At 40.9% G+C, this 21,092-nt stretch overlaps 1 protein-coding gene across 2 annotated transcripts; it reads right to left on the reverse strand.

Moving 5' to 3' along the window:
- Positions 1–140: 140 nt before the first annotated feature.
- Positions 141–20,834, reverse strand: trmt6 (tRNA methyltransferase 6 non-catalytic subunit). 2 transcript variants are annotated; one of them, XM_062043578.1, is made up of 12 exons: positions 20,509–20,834; positions 20,105–20,235; positions 19,912–20,021; positions 6,165–6,256; positions 6,005–6,088; positions 5,799–5,923; positions 5,526–5,696; positions 4,727–4,875; positions 4,561–4,646; positions 2,681–2,783; positions 958–1,044; positions 141–877 (listed from the first exon to the last, which is right to left on the reverse strand). In XM_062043578.1, the coding sequence occupies exons 1-12, from the start codon at positions 20,616–20,618 to the stop codon at positions 716–718; spliced, it is 1,410 nt and encodes a 469-aa protein (XP_061899562.1). In that variant the 5' UTR covers positions 20,619–20,834; the 3' UTR covers positions 141–715. The 2 variants fall into 2 exon arrangements, with proteins under 2 accessions (XP_061899562.1, XP_061899563.1); XM_062043579.1 differs by having other exon boundaries at positions 726–877; positions 4,632–4,646.
- Positions 20,835–21,092: the final 258 nt, after the last annotated feature.

A 21,092-nucleotide genomic window follows, 5' to 3' on the forward strand; every position in this document is an offset into this window, starting at 1 on the left:
TTGTAGCATATTCAACTGAATATGGGTTGAAAATGATTTGCAATTCATTGTATTCTGTTTATATTTACATCTAACACAATTTCCCAACTCATATGGAAAAGGGGTTTGTACATTTGTGGCAGTGAGTGTTTACAACAGCACTTTTTGCACTTAAACCTTGGAAGTGCACATTTTAATATTCTTAATCTGTGTACTTTTATTTTGAATGAGTGTTTGTGTTAATTTTAACATTAAATTGCAGAGGGACTAGCGATGGAAATTAGCCATTGGCTATAATTTCACATATTAAAATGTAAAATATTCAACAACAGGTATTGTCCTTTTTCACTAAACTAAACCTAATCTAAATAGAGCAACAGGTAGAATGCAATACTCATCAGCACTACATTGTGAATTCACTGCTGTTGAGGAAGCAAACTCCTATAAAGAATCTTTTTAATTCTGGGAGGTTTTAGTCAGGATGCAAAAACAAACAGATCACAGAAATAAAAATGACATAAAATTCCACCCTAGAAATAAAATACTAATGTGTTTTTTTGGACATTTCTTACGTAATATTACAAACTGAAAATAAACTGGTTTGCGGCAGACCAGCTCCGTGATGAATCTGAACAGACACTCTGCTTGCCTGCACTGCTTCACGCGTGTCCACCAGGCAGCTCCGCCGAGGCGATCACTAACGTGCCCTGACGAAAAGTCAGGTCCTTTAGGTCGTTCAACTTTCCGTAATTTTCTGTCTTTTTGGCGCCGGCTCCTCCAAGAGTTTGGTGGAGCTTGTGGTAGGAGCCGACCTCTCCATGGCCACCGTGATGCCTGAGAGGAGGTAGCCCCCGCCACCACTCATCAGCAGCACCGGGTGTGTCCTGTTAGGCAGCACCTAGGGGGGAAATAACTTTTTGTCACAAGTGTACTTAGTCTACCCTAGTAGCAGAGTTGGGAAGTGCTCCAAATAATCACCTGATAGTGCCTTAACCAAGTGTCGGTGAGTCGGAGGTTGACAGTTCCGCCTTGCTCCTTGAGTTTGGTGAAGCACTCCACCAGGGGCTGCATAAACAACATCATGTTTATTAAAAGGGATGAAATAACAGTAGTAAGTAACTATGCTAAAGAATGATGTCACAGTGAATTTGAAGACTTGGCAGCAACCAGCACAGAGTGGTGGAGGAAGTACATATATATATATATACAGTGGGGCAAAAAAGTATTTAGTCAGCCACCCATTGACAATATATATATATATATATATATATATATATATATATATATATATATATATATATATATATATATATATATATATATGTATGTGTAGCCACAGCTGCATATATATATATATATATATATATATATATACATATACATATATATATATACACACACACACACACACAGTATATAACCTGCTCAGTGACCTTGTGGTTTGTCCGCCCTGAGATCGGTAGGTCGTGAGTTCAAACCCTGGCCGATAGATGGATAGATTTTGATTGTAATTGAACATAAATTGTATTAATTGTAATTATATATACTACCGTCTCAACTTTTACTTTCTGAGAAGCAGTGTCCTCTACAGTGGACATCTTTTCTATCAGTTTGGAAAATGCAGTTTCTCATTAAAGTTAAGTCCCATTTTAACTTTTAATATGTAAATACCTCACAAAATTGACGTTTAGCTTTGCTGGCTTCATTTTTTCCGGGTGATGGTAGTTTATTAAGTACAGTAGCTTCGGTGTGCATCAGGTGATTTCCCTCGGCATGGCGCCCCTTGACTGAGTCTGTTTTGGCTTGGAACGCCGGAGACAAATGTGGCGCACTTTATTACCTCGGCCTCAAAGGTTATGTTTTCATCAGGGTTTGTTTGTCTGTTTCTTAGCAACATAAACATTTATATTAGGATTTTCTTGCTTCCTCTTTCTCTCTCCAATGCGACGCTGCACAGAGGATTCCGGGAGATGTAGTTTATTTTAGACCCGCCAAAGCAAAAGTGCTGAATGCCAGGAAGATTAACCAACTAGGTATAGTGGATTTTATTTTGTATTCCTAATTTTGTAGCAACCTGGTTGTTAAAGTTAAAAAGTTTTGTGATTTCAAACAGTGAGTGCACCACAGGACTAGTGACTGTGTGTATCGGCAGGGCGGTGACTAATGAGGACAGTTAAGCTTGTTGTTGTTGTTTTGCCTTTGTTATTAAATAGAAAGTTAATCCATCTACCTTGTTATATTTGTTTGATATAAAGTTTTGTATAGCGCTTCATATTGTGTTAGAAAATGTACAAACTTTTTATAATATACGGACCTTATTCATATTTACATTGTTTCTGATGGAGCAATTTGTTTAAATACACAAGCTCTTCTATTTAGGTAGCCTGTTCAAGAACCATCTAGGTTCCACTGTATCTTTATTTAATTACAATTGGCTTGTGTATCTTAATGTAACCACGTGTAGCACTAAACTTCAGGGTTCAACACTGAATTGTTACAATAATTGTTTGCTTTTAATTTCCTTGTGGAATAAAGCCTGCAGTGTGAAAAAAAAAAAAGCATGTTTTTTTTAGTGTTTCCAGCTAAAGGAAGGTCATTTCCCACACGGCAAGCGGTGGTGGTAATAAGACCTACCCTAAATAATGACCTTCATTTGACAAGGAGACGGGCGGTCGTTGTAAAACACTTATCCTGAGCTCACCTCTTTGTATTGGGAGTAGACCACAAAGGGCCTGGAGGGAGCCAAGAACCTGAGCAAGCCCATCAGGGTGGGACACGGGTGGAAGCGAGAGGCGATGACCAACCTGCGCATAAAACACATGATCACAGCAAATTATTCCAGGATGAAATACACCAACATTGTTATTGGAAATGTGCATGTATGTTGTAATTCACCCTCAAGTCTTTACTATCTAAGCAAGGGGTGGGCAATTAATTTTTACCGCGGGCCGCATGAGCAACCCGAGCACTGCTGGAGGGCCACACCGACAATATTTCAATTAAATTTTGCTCAAATTATTTTTGATATACCGTAAGATAAATAATAATAATAATAATATTTTCATTTAACCTAACTTATCTTTATACAAAAGCAGATGGCTTATAATAGTTTTATTTTTAACACTTTCTTACACAACACTTCCTGATGTATAATACAATGCAAAAATTTCAATTTCTGTCACTTTATATTGCATCGTCTTTGTTGTGAACGTAGCACGCCTGTAAGGTGATTGGCGAAGAAGGACGAAATGTTGCTGTTGCGGAAATGAGGAGTGAGGATAGACGTGGGTGTGGAAAGAACGAGATAAGTTGAGCTATGTTAGTATAGGTTGCTCAATAAAAGTTTAAAAAGAGCGTCAGACTTGGTGTGCACTTCTTCTGGACGCTACAATTGGTGTCAGAAGTGGGATGAAATGCCTCCCAGTTCGCCTTGCCATCAGACCTGGGAGTCTTCATTGAGGGCGGAATTCCCCCATGCCAAGCAGCGTGGCTGCACCTGTAGACGCTGCCTCTCTCCTTCCTCCCTTTCTCTCTCTCTCTTTGCGACGAGCTTCTCACATCCGGGATACACACATACATCTGCAGTGCTGCCGGCACCTTAAGTCCCCACTCAATGTCTTTTCCCTCCCGTTCCATCTTGACAAAGTCGCCAGGAAACATCGTGGCACGTACCTCCCGATGACGTAGCAGGCTGAGCACACAAGCAGCGCAGTATGCGCACACAATTAAGCAGCGGCAGTATGCACAAAGTTTTACTTATGATACCAAATGTAGCGTCCAGAAGAAGTGCACACCAAGTCTGACGCTCTTTTTAAACTTTTATTGAGCAACCTATACTAACACAGCTCAACTTATCTCGTTCCTTCCACACGCACGTCCATCCTCACTCCTCATTTCCGCAACTCAAAAACACAACATCAACTTCAGCAGGTCGTTACACTATATTCTTTAAACACAGCAACCTGTGCAGTCCATGTCTTGTTGAAAACACGCCATTCGTCATCAACTTTTCTTTTTTTAGCGTCTCGGGGATAACCGGGCATCACTTGTCGCTGTGCGCCTTCACTCACAGGACATACGGCCATGAATAACACTTTTCAAAATAAAAGCAGCACAGTTGTATTGCACGCACGACACAGATGTTTTTTTAAATTTATTTTGTAATTTGTGATTGCCGCTGCGCCACGAGCATACGTCCACACGGAAGTAATACAAATAACGCTTTTCAAAACAAAAGCAGCACCGTTGTATTGCACACTCGAAATAGATACTTTTTAAAATGTATTTTGTAATTTATGATTGGCTTCACGCGGGCCGGACAGGGACGTACAAAGGGTCTGGATGCAGGCCCGTGGGCCGCAGAATGCCCAGGTCTGATCTAAGCGAGGGATACGATTTAAGAAGGGACATTATGATGAAGCTGCTATGATGGGGTAGAATCAATAAGCTCCATTAATCACAAAGAGCCTTTAGAGCTACACGTCTTCAAGTTGTCCACCTGGCAGGACACTGACTGCATTCCTCAATCAATTTTTTATTTCTGCAGAACTAATTGAATTAACTGCGATTCATCAGACCAACCCGTCTGCGTTCCTGCCCTGAAGCTGGGCCGCCGCTGCTGCCAGTCGCTTGCGCTTCTCCTCCTGCCTCACCCTTTTCAGCTCAGCCTACGAACACAACATTTGACTTGTTCTTATTAAAAAATAAATTTTAAAAAACAAACAATTTTGGTGCGACATCTCCTTACCTTGGCCTCTTTGCCTCGCTGAAGCTCTCCTTGTAGACTTTGTTCACTGTTCTCATTCGTCACCATGCTGGGGTCCTCTGGACTGTCCCTCTCTTGTGTCTCCAGCTGCGTTGTTGTCTTCTGTGCCGCCACATTGGGTTGCGTTGCTTCTGTGGTGTTGCAACAGGGAAGACATTTAAACTGCTTTAGTGGAAACATTACACTACTTAAAAAAAGTTGAAATGAAAGGTGTCCGAAGTGTTTCAACAACAGCTTGTTTTTTGTCGGCCCTCTGTGTATTTTCTAAAATAAAAATGTATTAATTTTGAATGAGATTTTACACTAACTTGCACACACCACATACAGTGTAATCTAAAGCTTTGCCCAAGTGTTTTTTTTAGCCATTTTACAAAATAATTTTAGTTTTGCTAGGTCAGTATGAGTTTAGAGAAAGCAATGGGTGGTTTGCAACATTTAAAAAGTATTCACAGCTTTGTACAACAGTACATTCCCCACGACCCCTCCCTCCTGCTGAACAACAAGAAATTCAACAGACAAGGTGAATTAGATTTTATTTTTAATTATTGTAGCAACCGGCTGTTAAAGTTAAAGACTTTGTGAGGGGTGACACCAACACCATTACCGCCACCCAAAGGACTGGAGTGGAACAACAACTACCTTGCAGGCAAATTAAAAGAATCAGACACATCATTTGTACTCCATCATTAGATTTTGTAGGTGTAATAGATGACAAAAATGTGCATCTTTTATGTATTTTACTTTCATGGTGTATGCCCTCACTCTGTCCTCCGCAGCTTACCTGTGCTGGGGTCCTTGGCGCTGGTGTCGAGCGTGCCTGCCAGCAAAGCGTTGACGTGGCAGATGGGGAAGTCATGCAGCGTGTCGTGGAAATGAGCGGGGAAGCCAAAGCTCTCCACTCCCGCCCTGACCGGCCCACCCCCCGGGTACATTTGGATCACTGAGCCGTAACCTGGATGGAATTAAATGTTAAATCAGAGGTTGTAAAAAGACAGCACATTCTGTATTATATAAAAATAATAGCCGCAGTCTATTGGAAGAACTCTGCACTTGCCTCCCATTCTTTCCATAACGGCTCCCAGCACGAGGCCAGCGCATGTTTCAAACACCAACACTTTGCTACCTGCGTGGATGTTGGCCAGGGTCAACATCTGGGCCAGTGTGTCGTATCGCAGGTGACTACATCGCACAAACACATAGCACACTACATCTCACACCACTGTATGTCAAGCAAACCTCGTCACAACAAGCTAAACTCACCAGATCTTTCCCGGCTCTCGTCCGTGATACATGAGCGCCAGGATGCGGCATGTTGGCTTCAGAATGGTCACAGTACTTTCATACCTGCGATAAATACAAACCCAGTATATTACATCATATTGCATCATTATTATCACCATTTATAACATGTGAGCTTTACTTCTTCTTTTTCTTCTTAATGTACTTGTCCTGAGCGTATTCCGTCTTATCCCTGAAGGTGGAGCTGTTGTCTATAAGCTGTTGAATGATTTCCTGTGAAGCAAAATACACATACGAAATTATTAAATGTATGATGATGATGCATGTCAAAAAAGCAGAAAAATTTAAAAATATGAAATGAAAACAGTCAAAACAGTTAATAGTCAATTATTGACTGTATGTTGATTAAATAACTGTCTTTTCCCCTAATTATAGTTAACATGGTAAAGTGTACCCAAAGTTTTGACTGGTACTTATCAACTTCAATGTATTAAACATGTATTGATTTTTTTACAAAAAGGGGGAATTTGGGCCACACTGCCAATTTTTTTTTTCAAATCCTAAAATTACAATTAAAAAATGGGAATATAAATTGTAATACAATAGCAACAAACATGCAATATTAAAAAAAATAAAGTATTTATTTCGAGAAAATTATAGTGATTTTCAGAAATAAAATTGTTGTAATTTTAGCAAGTAAATGTCAGAAACAATTTAGATATTTTTGGCTCTACACCTTGCGGGGCGGCAGCTTTACACACACAGGAAGCACAGACAGACACTGACTCTTGAGACTCACTAAAGAAGTGCCGCAAAGTATAAAAAATTAGGAGGAAGAAAATATGATTACAAAGCCAAATGTCCCGTTGTAGTAATATTTTAGCTTCAAATTGTATGGGTATTACATGCCCATCAACAGAGACGAACAAGCAAAGAAATAGAAGGTCATGATCACATGATGGCAATAAACAAAGACAATCTCCGACCTGATTTAAATGGGCTTTTGTTGATTTATTGTGCACTGGCCACTTTATTTTGTTTAAATTTTTTTATGTAGAATTCAATACAAAATCTGATTTACAACAATCCTAGCAAATTCTGAATTTAATAAGCTCAAACAATCAGTTAACACACAATTAATTACCAAAGGGTTTTTAGATACAGGTTTGTTTTTTTAAACCACTTTAATATTCATGTTTTTGTTATTAATTTTTACCCCATTCCTGTTTTTAACTTGTTTGTCCTGTAAAGAACCTTTGGCACCATTGTGATGTTGTAAAGTGTTGTAAAAATAAAACTTTATTCATAAGCGTTATAAAAATGTATCATCCCTGATAAAGAAAATCGAGAACAATCTCCAGGAAGTAAGTGGTGTGTGTCAAAGTCAACAATCAAAAGAATATACTTCACCAGAGTGAATACAGAAGGTTCACCACAAGTGACCAAATAAAAAACATGGAGGCCAGATTAGAATTTGCAAAACAAATTTTGGAACAACATCCTATGGACGGATGAAACACAAATCAATTTGTACCAGAGAACAGTATGAAGAAGGGAAAAAAAAAATTCAAAACATTGCAGATGCTCATGGGTGAAGCATGGTGGTAGTAGTGTCATGACATGGGCATGTATGGCTGCCAATGGAACTAGTTCCTCTGTATTCATTGATGATGTGACTGCTGACAAAAGCAGCAGGATGGATTCTGAAGTGTTTTGGCCAATTTTATCTGCTCATACTCAGCCAAATGCTTAAAAACTTTTTGGACGGTGCTTCACAGTGCAGATGGACAATAACCCAAAGCATTCGGTAAAAGCAAAAAATTAGTCTGTTAAGAGAAAGAAGTGGGATATTGTGCAATGGCCAAGTCAATCACTTGATGAGCATGCATTTTACTTACTGAAGACAAAACTGAAAGGAAAATGTCCCAAGAACAAGGAGGAAGTAAAGACATTAGCAGTAAAGGCATGGCAGAGTGTCAGCAGGGACTGCAAAGGATTTGCAATCAAAGTGAAAGTTTCGATTTATGAATTTGTACAATTACTTTTGGTCCCTTAAAAATGTTGAGTCACATTTACAAACTTTCAACACAATTCACCTAATTTGAATTACAATACTCCCAAATTAAAGCTGGAAGTCAGCAGTTAAAAAACATCTAATCTAGTTTTACTTCAATTCCATTGTGGTGGTAAGTAGAGCCAAAAAGAATAATATTGGGTTGATGTCCCAATATGTATAGACCTGACTACCGTATACACGACACGCCTCAAGGATTGCCTGAATCACACGTCAAGCTGTCTGCCATCTTTGCATAGTCATTTGTATGGCGTAGTGGGTAGAGCGGCCGTGCCAGAAACCTGAGGGTTGCAGGTTCGCTCCCTGTCTCTTGACATCCAAATCGCTGCCGTTGTGTCCTTGGGCAGGACCCTTCACCCTTGCCCCCGGTGCCGCTTACACTGGTGAATGAATGATGAATTTCATTCATTTTTTGAAATTTTTATTTTCAGGCAATGACATAAAAAAGTACAAAGTTGACAACACATAATAATATAAATTAATATAGTGCAAAAGGTAATGTATACCTTATAAGGTATACCTTACCTTATGTAACCCGGGACACATCTCCGTGAAGAAAGTCTTGTGCTGCCCGGACCTGGAGCTACTAGCTGTTAGCCTCCGGCCATACTATCTGCCGAGGGAGTTCAGTCACGTGATCTCCCTCTGTGTTTACATTCCCCCGAGGGCAGATGCAGCCAGTGCATGTGAGATGATCCACGCCATCACATCAAGGCTACAGACAAAACATCCTGAGGCTTTTTTCATCATTTCTGGGGACTTCAATCATGCTACTTTGGACTCAACGTTAGCTGCTTTTTACCAGGCTGTGGATTGTCCCACGAGAAACAACAGGACAATTGACCTACTGTATGCTAATGTCAAGGATGCATACAAGGTCACACTCCTCCCCCCACTAGGGAAGTCTGACCACAATCTTGTCCATTTGCAGCCAAAATACACCCCCCTGGTCCAAAGGCAGCCTGTTAACACTTGCTCTGTGAGGAGATGGTCCCCTGAAATGGAAGATGCCCTCAGGGACTGCTACAACACCACAGACTGGGACGTGCTGCTTCCACAGGGTGAGGACATTGATGGGCTGACTCACTGTCTCACGGATTACCTCAACTTCTGTGTGGACGTGATCTGCCCTGCTAAAACTGTTCGGTGCTACCCTAATAACAAACCCTGGGTAACACAAGAGGTTAAAGCTGTCCTCAACAAGAAGAAAGCCGCCTTCAGGAGTGGAGACAGGGAGGCAATGAGAGCAGCACAGCGGGAGGTGAAACAACGCGTGAGGGAAGCTAAGGAAGCTGCAGCAGAACAACATGAGGGAGGTCTGGGAAGGTGTGAAAACCATCACAGGCCACAAGGCAAAGACCAGAGCTGTTGGGGGGACAATAGAGAGGGCCAATGAGATGAATAACTTCTTCAACCGGTTCAACCAGCCCGTGTCTTCTCCACCCCTCACTCCCCATCGCAGCCACCCCCTTTCCCCTCAACGCACCTCCCCCCCAGCCATGGCAACACCCCCCTCCAACACCTCTACGCAGACATTAGTCATCTCTGCGGACCAGGTCAGAGGTCAACTGAGGAAGCTACAGCCTAGGAAAGCAGCAGGCCCAGACAAGGTGTGCCCCCGACTCCTGAAGACCTGTGCTGCAGAACTGGGTGAACCACTCCAGCGGATCTTCAACCTCAGCCTGCAGCTGGGGAGAGTGCCCACCCTCTGGAAGACGTCGTGCATCGTTCCAGTTCCCAAAAAGAACTGCCCCAGTGAGCTGAACGACTACAGATCAGTGGCGCTCACCTCTCATATAATGAAGACAATGGAGCGGCTCTTTCTCAGACTCCTCAGACCACAGGTGCAACATGCCCAGGACAGCCTGCAGTTTGCGTACCAGGCAGGCGTTGGTGTGGAGGATGCTATCCTTTACCTGCTGCACCGAGCCCACTCACACCTGGATAAGGGAAATGGCGCTGTGAGGATCCTGTTCCTGGACTTCTCGAGTGCCTTTAATACTATCCAGCCCCGCCTACTCCAGGACAAGCTGGACAGAATGCGAGTGGATCCCTGCCTGGTTGCCTGGATTTCAGACTACCTCACCGATAGGCCACAGTACGTCAGACTGAAGGACATCACATCTGACACTGTGATCAGCAGCACCGGAGCACCGTAGGGAACGGTGCTGGCCCCTCTTCTCTTCACCCTGTACACCGCTGACTTCTGCTACAACTCAGAGCTGTGTCACATCCAGAAGTATGCGGATGACACAGCCATCGTCGGGTGCATCAGGGACGGCAGAGAGGAGTTTCGGAGGCTGGTGAGGGACTTTGTTGTCTGGTGCCACAGGAACCTCTTGCAGCTCAACCCTTCAAAGACCAAGGAGCTGGTCATTGACTTTGGGAGGTCGAGTCCAAGGTCACAACCTATTGTGATCGAGGGAGTCGAGGTACAGACCGTGGACTCATTCAAGTACCTCGGGGTGTGGGTGGACAACAAGCTGGACTGGACTGTTCACACGGACCACAGGAAAGGACAGAGCAGGCTGTACTTCCTGAGGAGGCTGCACTCCTTCAACGTCTGTAAAAAACTATTGTGGATGTACTACCAGTCTGTGGTTGCCAGTGTTCTGTACTACATCGTAGTGTGCTGGGGGGGCAGTATATCTAAGAAGGACAGCTTCAGACTGGAGAAACTGATCAGGCGGGCCGGTTCTACGATCGGACTAAAACTGGACTCACTGGTGACGGTGGCAGAGAAGAGGACTGTGGAAACACTAGTGAGCATCCTGGATGATGCCAATCACCCTCTGCATACCATTGTCAGTAGCCAAAGGAGCCTGTTCAGTGCTAGACTGCTTCATCCCAAGTGCAGGACTAATAGATTAAAAAACTCCTTTGTCCCACACGCCATTAGACTGTACAACTCCTCTCTGGGAGGGAGGGGGGTACTAGAATGACAGGTGATGCAAAACAATAACAGTGTAATACGTTTTCATAACATTGTCACTAATGCCTAGTTTATCTTGTTATATTTTTATTTTACTGTTATATTTGTATTCTCATTGATGCTTTTTGTTTTTATTCTACTGTAATATTTTTTCTATTTTGTTTCCATTTATACCCCCATTATTTACTTTTTAAATTCGATCTCAATTCAGTACACTGCTGCTGGAATTTTAAAGGCCTACTGAAACCCACTACTACCGACCACGCAGTCTGATAGTTTATATATCAATGATGAAATCTTAACATTATAACACATGCCAATACGGCCGGGTTAACTTATAAAGTGACATTTTAAATTTGCCGCTAAACTTCCGGTTCGAAACGCCTCTGAGGATGACGTATGCGCGTGACGTAGCCCGGCGAACACGGTTATGCCTTCCACATTGAAGCAAATACGAAAAAGCTCTGTTTTCATTTCATAATTCCACAGTATTCTGGACATCTGTGTTCGTGAATCTGTTGCAATCATGTTCATTGCATTATGGAGAAGGAAGCTGAGCAAGCAAAGAAGAAAGTTGTCGGTGCGAAATGGACGTATTTTTCGAACGTAGTCAGCAACAACAGTACACAGCCGGCGCTTCTTTGTTTACATTCCCGAAAGATGCAGTCAAGATGGAAGAACTCGGATAACAGAGACTCTAACCAGGAGGACTTTTGACTTCGATACACAGACGCCTGTAGAGAACTGGGACAACACAGACTCTTACCAGGATTACTTTGATTTGGATGACAAAGACGCAGACGTGCTACTGTGAGTATGCAGCTTTGGCTTCTAAACATTTGATCGCTTGACCGTATGTGCGCAACTTTTTTTTGCGTATGTACGTAACTTTTTAAAAATATATAAGCTTTATGAACCTTGGGTTAGGTGAACGGTCTTTTGGGCTGAGTGATTGTGTGTGTTGATCAGGTGTTTGAATTGTATTGGCGTGTTCTATGGAGCTAGGAGCTAGCAGAGGAGCTAGGAGCTAGCGTAACAAACACGCAGGTGTTTTTATGCAGGATTAATTTGTGGCATATTAAATATAAGCCTGGTTGTGTTGTGGCTAATAGAGTATATATATGTCTTGTGTTTATTTACTGTTGTAGTCATTCCCAGCTGAATATCAGGTCACCCCCGGCTCTCACAGCATCTTCCCTATCTGAATAGCTTCAACTCCCCACTAGTCCTTCACTTGCACTTTACTCATCCACAAATCTTTCATCCTCGCTCAAATTAATGGGGAAATTGTCGCTTTCTCGGTCCGAATCTCTCTCACTTCATGCGGCCATCATTGTAAACAATAGGGAACTTTGCGTATATGTTCAACTGACTACGTCACGCTACTTCCGGTAGGGGCAAGCCTTTTTTTTTATCAGATACCAAAAGTTGCAATCTTTATCGTCGTTGTTCTATACTAAATCCTTTCAGCAAAAATATGGCAATATCGCGAAATGATCAAGTATGACACATAGAATAGATCTGCTATCCCCGTTTAAATAAAAAAAAATCATTTCAGTAGGCCTTTAATTTTCCTGAGGGAACTCTCCTGAAGGAATCAATAAAGTACTATCTATCTATCTATCTGTATAGTATGTAATGCATGATTGTCCAGTTTTGCCTGAAAGGAAGTGGGAAGAAGATAATTTATTTAATCCCACCCGTTGTTCAAGGATTATAATACAGATGTTGTATCATAGTCACATTACCACAGGTAACAATAATTATTAAATGATAAATGGGTTATACTTGTATAGCGCTTTTCTACCTTCAAGGTACTCAAAGCGCTTTGACAGTATTTCCACCTTCACCCATTCACACACACATTCACACACTGATGGCGGGAGCTGCCATGCAAGGCGCTAACCAGCACCCATCAGGAGCAAGGGTGAAGTGTCTTGCCCAAGGACACAACGGACGTGACTAGGATGGTAGAAGGTGGGGATTGATTAAATTAAAGATTAAAGTACCAATGATTGTGGTTGGAGTTCAAATCCCAGCCGAGTCATACCAAAGACTATAAAAATGGGACCCATTACCTCCCTGCTTGGCACTCAGCATCAAGGGTTGGAGTTGGGGGTTAAATCACCAAAATGATTCCCGGGCGCGGCGCCGCTGCTGCCCACTGCTCCCCAAGGGGATGGGTCAAATGCAGAGGACAAATTTCACCAAATCTAGTGTGTGACCCCAGTAACCAGCAAGCCTCCGATTGCTGACACGGCCACTCTACCAACTTCACCACGCCGTCCCCTTATTACACTGTAACAATAATTTGTATCAACAATGTAGGAATAATGAATATACAAAATGGCAATAATGGTAATAGACAACATAGCAATAATGGTAAGGAAAAATAGAGCACATGTTAACACTTTGAGACAGAGTACAACAGCAGGTCAAATTAAAGACCCTCATCTCTATATTTGAATCAGACCCCATGTTTGTATAATAGTTTAAATCGATTAATAGTTTGGCATTGCTTGTGTTGTAAGTCCAGTTTGTTCCATGGTTTTACTCCGCATAGAGACACACAAAAATGTTTACGAGTGGTTTGAGCTCTCGGCAATAAGAAATATCCAAAGCCTCTGAAGCTATGAGCCTGCACTCGTCTTATAAAAAAACGTTGTAGATTAGGCGGCAATCATTTGTTAAATGCTTTATATAAGATTATTAATTAATTATATTTAACAAGGTCATCAAATTTGAGCAACTGTGATTGCATAAACAGATTATGAGTATGTTCTAAATAACCAATGCTGTAAATAATCCGCACTGCTCTTTTCTGTAATATGATCAGAGGATGAATTGTGTTGTGGTAAGTATTTCCCCATACTTCAACACAGTATGTAAGGTATGGCAGTACCAAGGTGCAGTATAGAGTACGAAATGCATTTTCATTGAGGTATAGTTTTGCTTTGTTTATAATTGAGAGGGTTTTGGAGATTTTTTTTTAATGTGTCTGACATGAGGTTTCCATGATAGTTTACTATCAATTATTACTCCCAAAAATGTATTCTCATTTACGATTTCAATTTGAGTACCATCAATTAGGGCTGGGCGATATGGCCTTTTTTTAATATCTCGATATTTTTAGGCCATATCGCGATACATGATATATATCGTGATATTTTGCCTTAGTCTTGAATGAACACTTGACGTATATAATCACACCAGTATGATGATTCTATGTGTCTACATTAAAACATTCTTGTTCATACTGCATTAATATATGCTAATTTTAAACTTTCATGCAGAGAGGGAAATCACAACTAATTCAATTGACCAAAACTGTATTTATTAAACCGTTATTAAGCAGTGGCACAAACATTCATGTAATTTCAAAACAGAACGTGCAAGATTGTCAGAGACATTTTAAAACAAGCTATTAGTGCACTTTTGTGCATGATGTCCTCAAGATGACAAATCAAAACAACACTAAATTAAAGTGCACTTTTTGTACAGAACGCCACTACAATAGTTTAGAACAAATAAAGTGCACTTTTGTGCATGATGTCACACAAGATATTTCAATAAGTGTCAAATAAAAATTTGCTGCATAATAGGAAATCAAATTGTGTACGTCCTTCGCTATGTGGTAGGTTGCGGCGGACGTTATCTCCTTAATAAAAAACCGACATAAGGACTCCTTATGTCGTTTTTTTTTTTTCATATGGTGTTGATGTGGAAATGGTTGCCTTGGCATTTTGTTGGTGTGGCACCGAACAGAGATGTTGACGTGCGGAGTAAGCACTGTTCATTCTCGAGCGGGTGACTTTTCAAATGATGCTACATATTAGCAGTAATGCTACTTTTTATAGCAACGCTTTCGCCCCAGACTTGACAAATTACGGTTGTCTGTTCGACATGTTCCCACTTGAAGCCAAACCACCGCCAGACGATGGACCCCCTGCTGTTTTTTGGGGGAATTCATTATTCCTTCATTTGTAACCAGATTCGCACCTTCTTTCTCTCGTATTACCGGTTGCATCACAGCTAACATTACCCATGCTGCTGCCTCTTTACTGCGCGAGGGCGTATACGTATGTGACGTATGTCGTGACAGTATGTGACGTGTGTAAGAAGGTGCGCTTGTCTGTCTGTGAGAAGGACTCGGAGACACAGGAAAGAGCGAGGAAAACCTATAGTGTAATGCCAGCAGCTAAAAGCAACTGCGTGAGAACGTATACTCGAATATCACGATAGTCATTTTCTATATCGCACAGAGACAAACTTGCGATATATCGCATATATCGATATATCGCATATATCGCCCAGCCCTACCATCAATACTTATTTTCAGTTCAGATGTTATGTTGCGATTTCCAAACGTCACTATCTTAGTTTTATTTATATTCAAAGATAATTTATTTGTGTCCATCCATTTTTTTACTATGTTTAGTTCTGTGTTTACTGTATTTATGAGCTCATTATAGTCATCATTACTGTAGAATATATTTGTGTCGTCTGCAAATAGTATACATTTCAGTACTTTGAATGTATTAAACATATCATTAATATACACATTAAACAGTTTTGGCCCCAACACTGACCCTTGGGGGACACCACAAGCAATGCCAAGAGTATCAGATAAAAACTGACCCATTTTTACAAACCGTACCCTCCCTGTTAAATAACTTTTTAACCAGTCGCCAGCCCCCTAATTCCATATCTTTCCATTTTATCTAGTAGAATTGAATGATTAATGGTATCAAAGGCTTTCTTTAGATCAATAAAAATACTAACTGCATATCTTTTATGCTCCAGTGCATTAGTAATTTCTTCAATAGCTTCAGTTATCGCCATTGAGGTTGTTCGTTTGGACCTAAAGCCATACTGACCGTTAAGGCTGAAACGACGCGTCGACGTAGTCGACGTCATCGGTTACGTAAATACGTCGACGCCGTTTTTGTGCGTCGACGCGTCGCATATTTACGTCACACTACCGTCATGGCGAAGCGCAAAGCAGACGATCAAAGCAGACGATCAAAGCAGACGATGCGAGCGGTGCGAGCGAGGGGGAAAAAATCACGCCAAAAGTCGTCAAAAGTGTGGAAGTATTTCAATACACAGCCTAATAATGTTGTTGAATGCACACTGTGTCGAGCGTAAATGGCCTATCATAGCAGCACAACGGCTATGAACGAACATTTGAAAAGAAAACCATCAACCATCAACTAGTCAATCGTCCGCGTGAGCATATGTTGTCATCATTACACAAAAACATGAATGTGTCATTTGTATCTGCTAGGGGTGTAACGGTACGTGTTTTGTATTGAACCGTTTCGGTACGAGGCTTTCGGTTCGGTACGGGGGTGTACCGAACGAGTTTCTAAGCTAAAGTTCACTTTAGCTGCTAAAGTCTTAACAAGCTGCTTCGCTCCTGCCTCTGTCTCAGCACGCAGCATTGTCCCACCCACACAACCATCTGATTGGTACACACGAAGCATTATCAGCCAATCAGCAGTGCGTATTCAGAGCGCATGTAGTCAGCGCTTCAGCGTGGAGCAGATAGGTGTTTAGCAGGTGAGCATCAGGCAGCGGACTCTCCCCAAATGATAATAAACACCTCCCAGTCAACTACTAGTAACATCACTATGAGCCCGTTGACCTTCTAGAAACTTAAACTGCAGCTCAGCTCACTCGCAGTCCTGGCTTGAGGTGAAGGCTAATTACCTCTCAGTTCCAGCCACATCGACCCCTTCTGAGCACCTATTTTCAGCTACTGGGAATATTGTAAACAAGAAAAGAAGCAGAGCATGTAGATATGCTAACCTTTCTTCATTACAACTGTTAGTCACTCACTGGAATGAGTAGAATTGGTTATTGTGTACTGTGTTGGACTGGATGTTTATTTTGCACATTTTAAAAGCAATACTTAATGTTTACAGTGCTCCAGAATATTTAGATTGGCACTTTTTTGTATTGGATGTTTATCTTTATTTTTGCACATTTTAGCAAATAAGCAATACTTTCACTTTTGTTGAAATGTTTACACTGTTGTTACAGAATATTTCGTTTTACACTTTTTTGTATTGGATGTTTATCTTTATTTTTGCACATTTTAAAGCAAAATAAGCAATACTTTCACTTTTGAAATGCTTATACTATTGCAGAATATTAAGATTTGCACTGGATGTTGACTTTTATATTTGCACATTAAAAAGCAAATAAGCTACTTTTAATTTTGTTAAAGGTTAAAAGTTTTAAATGTTTACATTGTTACAGAATATTTAGTCATGTTGTTGTCAATGTTGACTGAGTGGCCATACTTCTTTTTTTTTGTAAATAAAAGCCATGCCTTGGCCTACATTTATTTTTTCATCTTCATTTTGAATAAAAAAATAATCGGTAAAAGGAAAAATAATCTATAGATTAATCGGAAAAAATAATCTATAGATTAACCGATTAATCGAAAAAAAAATCATCTATAGATTAATCGATAGAAAAATAATCGTTAGTTGCAGCCTTACTGACCGTCATTAATTATATGATGTTTCTCAAGAAAAGATTCAAGTTGAGAGTTAAATAGTTTCTCTAAAATTTTTGAGAACTCAATCAATGTTTACTTATATAGCCCTAAATCACAAGTGTCTCAAAGGGCTGCACAAGCCGCAACAACATCCTCGGTACAAAGCCCACATAAGGGCAAGGAAAACTCACCCCAGTGGGACGTCGATGTGAATGACTATGAGAAACTTGGAGAGGACTGCATATGTGGGCAGTCCTCTCCAAGGACTGAGGCAAAAGAGAGATTGGTCTGTAATTGGTGAAAGCGTGTTTGAATGATAGGTGGTGATCGGAGAGGCCGTAGGCGCAAACTGGCAGCCTCGCTTCCGTCAGTCTACCCCATGGCTGCTGTGGCTACAAATGTAGCTTAGCACCACCAGGTGTGAATGAATGATGGGTTTCCACTTCTCTGTGAGCGCTTTGAGTATCTAATAATAGAAAAGCGCGATATAAAATCTAATCCATTATTATTATTATTTGTCAATACTTCAGCAACAAGACTGTATCACTGCACGCCGCATAATTTATGAAACTGTTGTATCATAGTCATATTACCACAGGTAACAATAATTATTACACTGTAACAATAATTTGTATCAACAATGTAGGAATAATGAATATACCAACAATGGTATGAGACAAAATGCCAACAATAGTAATAGACAACATAGCAATAATGGTAATAGACAACATAGCAATAATGGTAAGGAAACATTGAGCACATTAATAACTTTTCATATTTTTGATAGAACTACATCATGTAGCCGCTCCAAATGGAGACTGTATGCTAGTGTCACCATTTAAGTAAAAAAAAAAAATCCTCTCCATAATTGCTACAATAAGTGTGCTACATCGATAATTATGAATTGAGGTCCAACAAGATTATTTACAGCCACGTAAATGTGGAATTTCTTCATAAATCACATTGTTGTCACATTAGCCACGTGTACATGGACAACATTTTTTTATTCTGATTATCATTCGGATTAGAATGTTATTGTGTATATGTAACCTGAAAAAAATGATCTGATTATGACGTGCATTTCCATGCATCCCTAAATCGGAATACTTTGACATGCGCAGAACCTAACAAACGGAAAGGTGTGTCATTGTTTGTGCTATGGCACCATCTTTTGTACGAATTTGCTCACTGCAGGTGCTGTAGAAGCAGGAGACTTCCACTGTAAGCAAACATGGATTTACCATTTTTCCTTCAGTTCACTACTTTTGTTTTACCCTTTCTTTTTTAAATGGAGCTGTTCTGTGCCTTTAATGTTGTGAAATGTACGGGTTGCGGCGGGTCTAAATGTTACGAGATTCTGTGTGTGTGTGTTTGAGGCTAGCAGTTAGCACTTGGAGTAGCTGTAATGTTGTGGATAAAACAGCTCGTTAAGACGACAACTGGATCCCTTCTTTTATTGTTACATCGACACATGACAGTCCAGACCATACTTTTGGTTTTGCAACAACCTCAACAGCGTATAATGCTACGTTTGTATATGTTGACTATTTAATTTAATCCCCCCTCCACCACCAAAGTATAGCTGACATCAAAGACATTCGCAGTAAGGATAATTTCAACCCGATTTTCGGAAGAAAGTAAATGGTGAATGGGTTGTACTTGTATAGCGCTTTTCTACCTTTTTTTTTTTAAGGAAATCAAAGCGCTTTGACACTATTTCCACATTCACCCATTCACACACACATTCACACACTAATGGCGGGAGCTGCCATGCATGGCGCTAACCAGGACCCATTAGGAGCAAGGGTGAAGTGTCTTGCTCAAGGACACAACGGACGTGACTAGGATGGTAGAAGGTGGGGATTGAACCAGTAACCCTCAGATTGCTGGCACGGCCACTCTGCCAACTTCGCCACGCCGTCCCCAGTGTTTTCATTCAAATTACTATTGGGATAAACCACCCGTCTCAATCGGCATGAAATACTGATTTCAGGGGCAATCCTGACTGCCATTAGATGGCGGCCGCGGGGTCTAGCAAAGCAATGGGGGGGACACAGGCGCCGCTGGCTCTACAGATGGCTATGGTCCTGACATTTTTGGTAAAGACATCACATTATGCCTTTCTTCTATCACATTTTGAAAACTACAGCAGTTAGGGCCTGAAGTAATGGCTCCCTCTGCTGTTCACCACCAAGTAATGTCCATCACTCAGTTACCATTTGCTTCAAGACTACACAATGTAACATTTAATTGTCAGAGCAACCAAATTACACATGATGGGAAATAATGATTAATCACCTATACATATCTAAACCCAGTTTGACTTTTAAATAAAGGCTACTGCCACCTACAGGTAATGAGTCTTTCCTGGTGGTGCAGTTACATGTAAGGATTATCAACAGTTCCATCCGTACCTGACCCTTTAGACCTTTCTCCTTCAGTGTCTCAATGTCGTCCCTCGTCAGTTTTTGGGATTTACCATCATCTACTATGTTCCTGTTGTCCATGCCCGCCTCCTTTGCATCTGAAAGGGAACGTAATAAAAACATTGGTTTCATAAATAAAACAAAAAACATACTGGGGTTTTCTAGTCAGATCCAAACACACCATTAGAACTTTGAGTGTCCTTTTTTGTTGGAAGCTGAAGATTTCCTCCAGGCAAGATTTCAAAAGAAGTGTTGTACAAATGTCCCACAGCGTTGTCAATGAAGAACCACTGCTTCTCAAACACCACCTTCCTTTGTTTGAAAGACATACACAGGTTTAGTTTTTTTATGTTGATTTGCAGTCATTACCATTTCTGATCATTTTAGACATAAACTGGTAAAAACGTATTAGCAGGTCTACAGCACATAACGTTCTAATTCATAACTCTTACTGGAAAACAGGTAGATTGCATAAACCCCCTACTATACTCAGAATGTTTTATCCTACATTGCGAATACTAACGCCGATCGTGTTGTCTTTTCCAGCGGACAAAAACGGCATAGAGTGGATAACTTTGGACTTACTTTCTGGACTGTAATTGCACAGCTTTGAAGATATCTCCTCGCTTCAGCACAACATGGTCGCCCTCGTTAATCGTATGCATGGCATCATCATCATCCTGCTTGTCCGTCATAATTAAGCCAACCGGGGGGCTAAATGAACGGCTGGACGCTCAGTGTTGAAAACAGGTAGATAAAGACGTGAAGTGTGTCTCAAGGAAGAGCACAGACGTGTATACTAGTACCACCACGTGTTTTAGTACTTCCTTAGCTTGCCAGAAAGGCGACTGTCGAAAGAAGACGGATGATACTTCCGCGTTTCAGTATAACCAGCTGTGATTGGTCCATTTTGAGAAATTTTCGGTTGGCCAGCCAATAGCAGCCAAATGCGATGGTCTGCCTTGGAAAATGTAGATTTCAGAATATTTAAGCGACTTGGACGTCGTTTCAAGGAAAGTACAGCTAAAACAATTTATTTGGTGAAGTTAATATATGGTTAATTAATAATTGTTTAAATGTATATGTAACATTTCACTTTCACCTCTTTTGTTTATTTCTGTTATTTTCTATTGTTTAATATTGTTAATGTTACACCCGTCATAGTGACG

The sequence above is a fragment of the Entelurus aequoreus genome, linkage group LG04 (genome assembly GCF_033978785.1).
Source record: "Entelurus aequoreus isolate RoL-2023_Sb linkage group LG04, RoL_Eaeq_v1.1, whole genome shotgun sequence".
Classification (NCBI taxonomy): Eukaryota; Metazoa; Chordata; class Actinopteri; order Syngnathiformes; family Syngnathidae; genus Entelurus; species Entelurus aequoreus.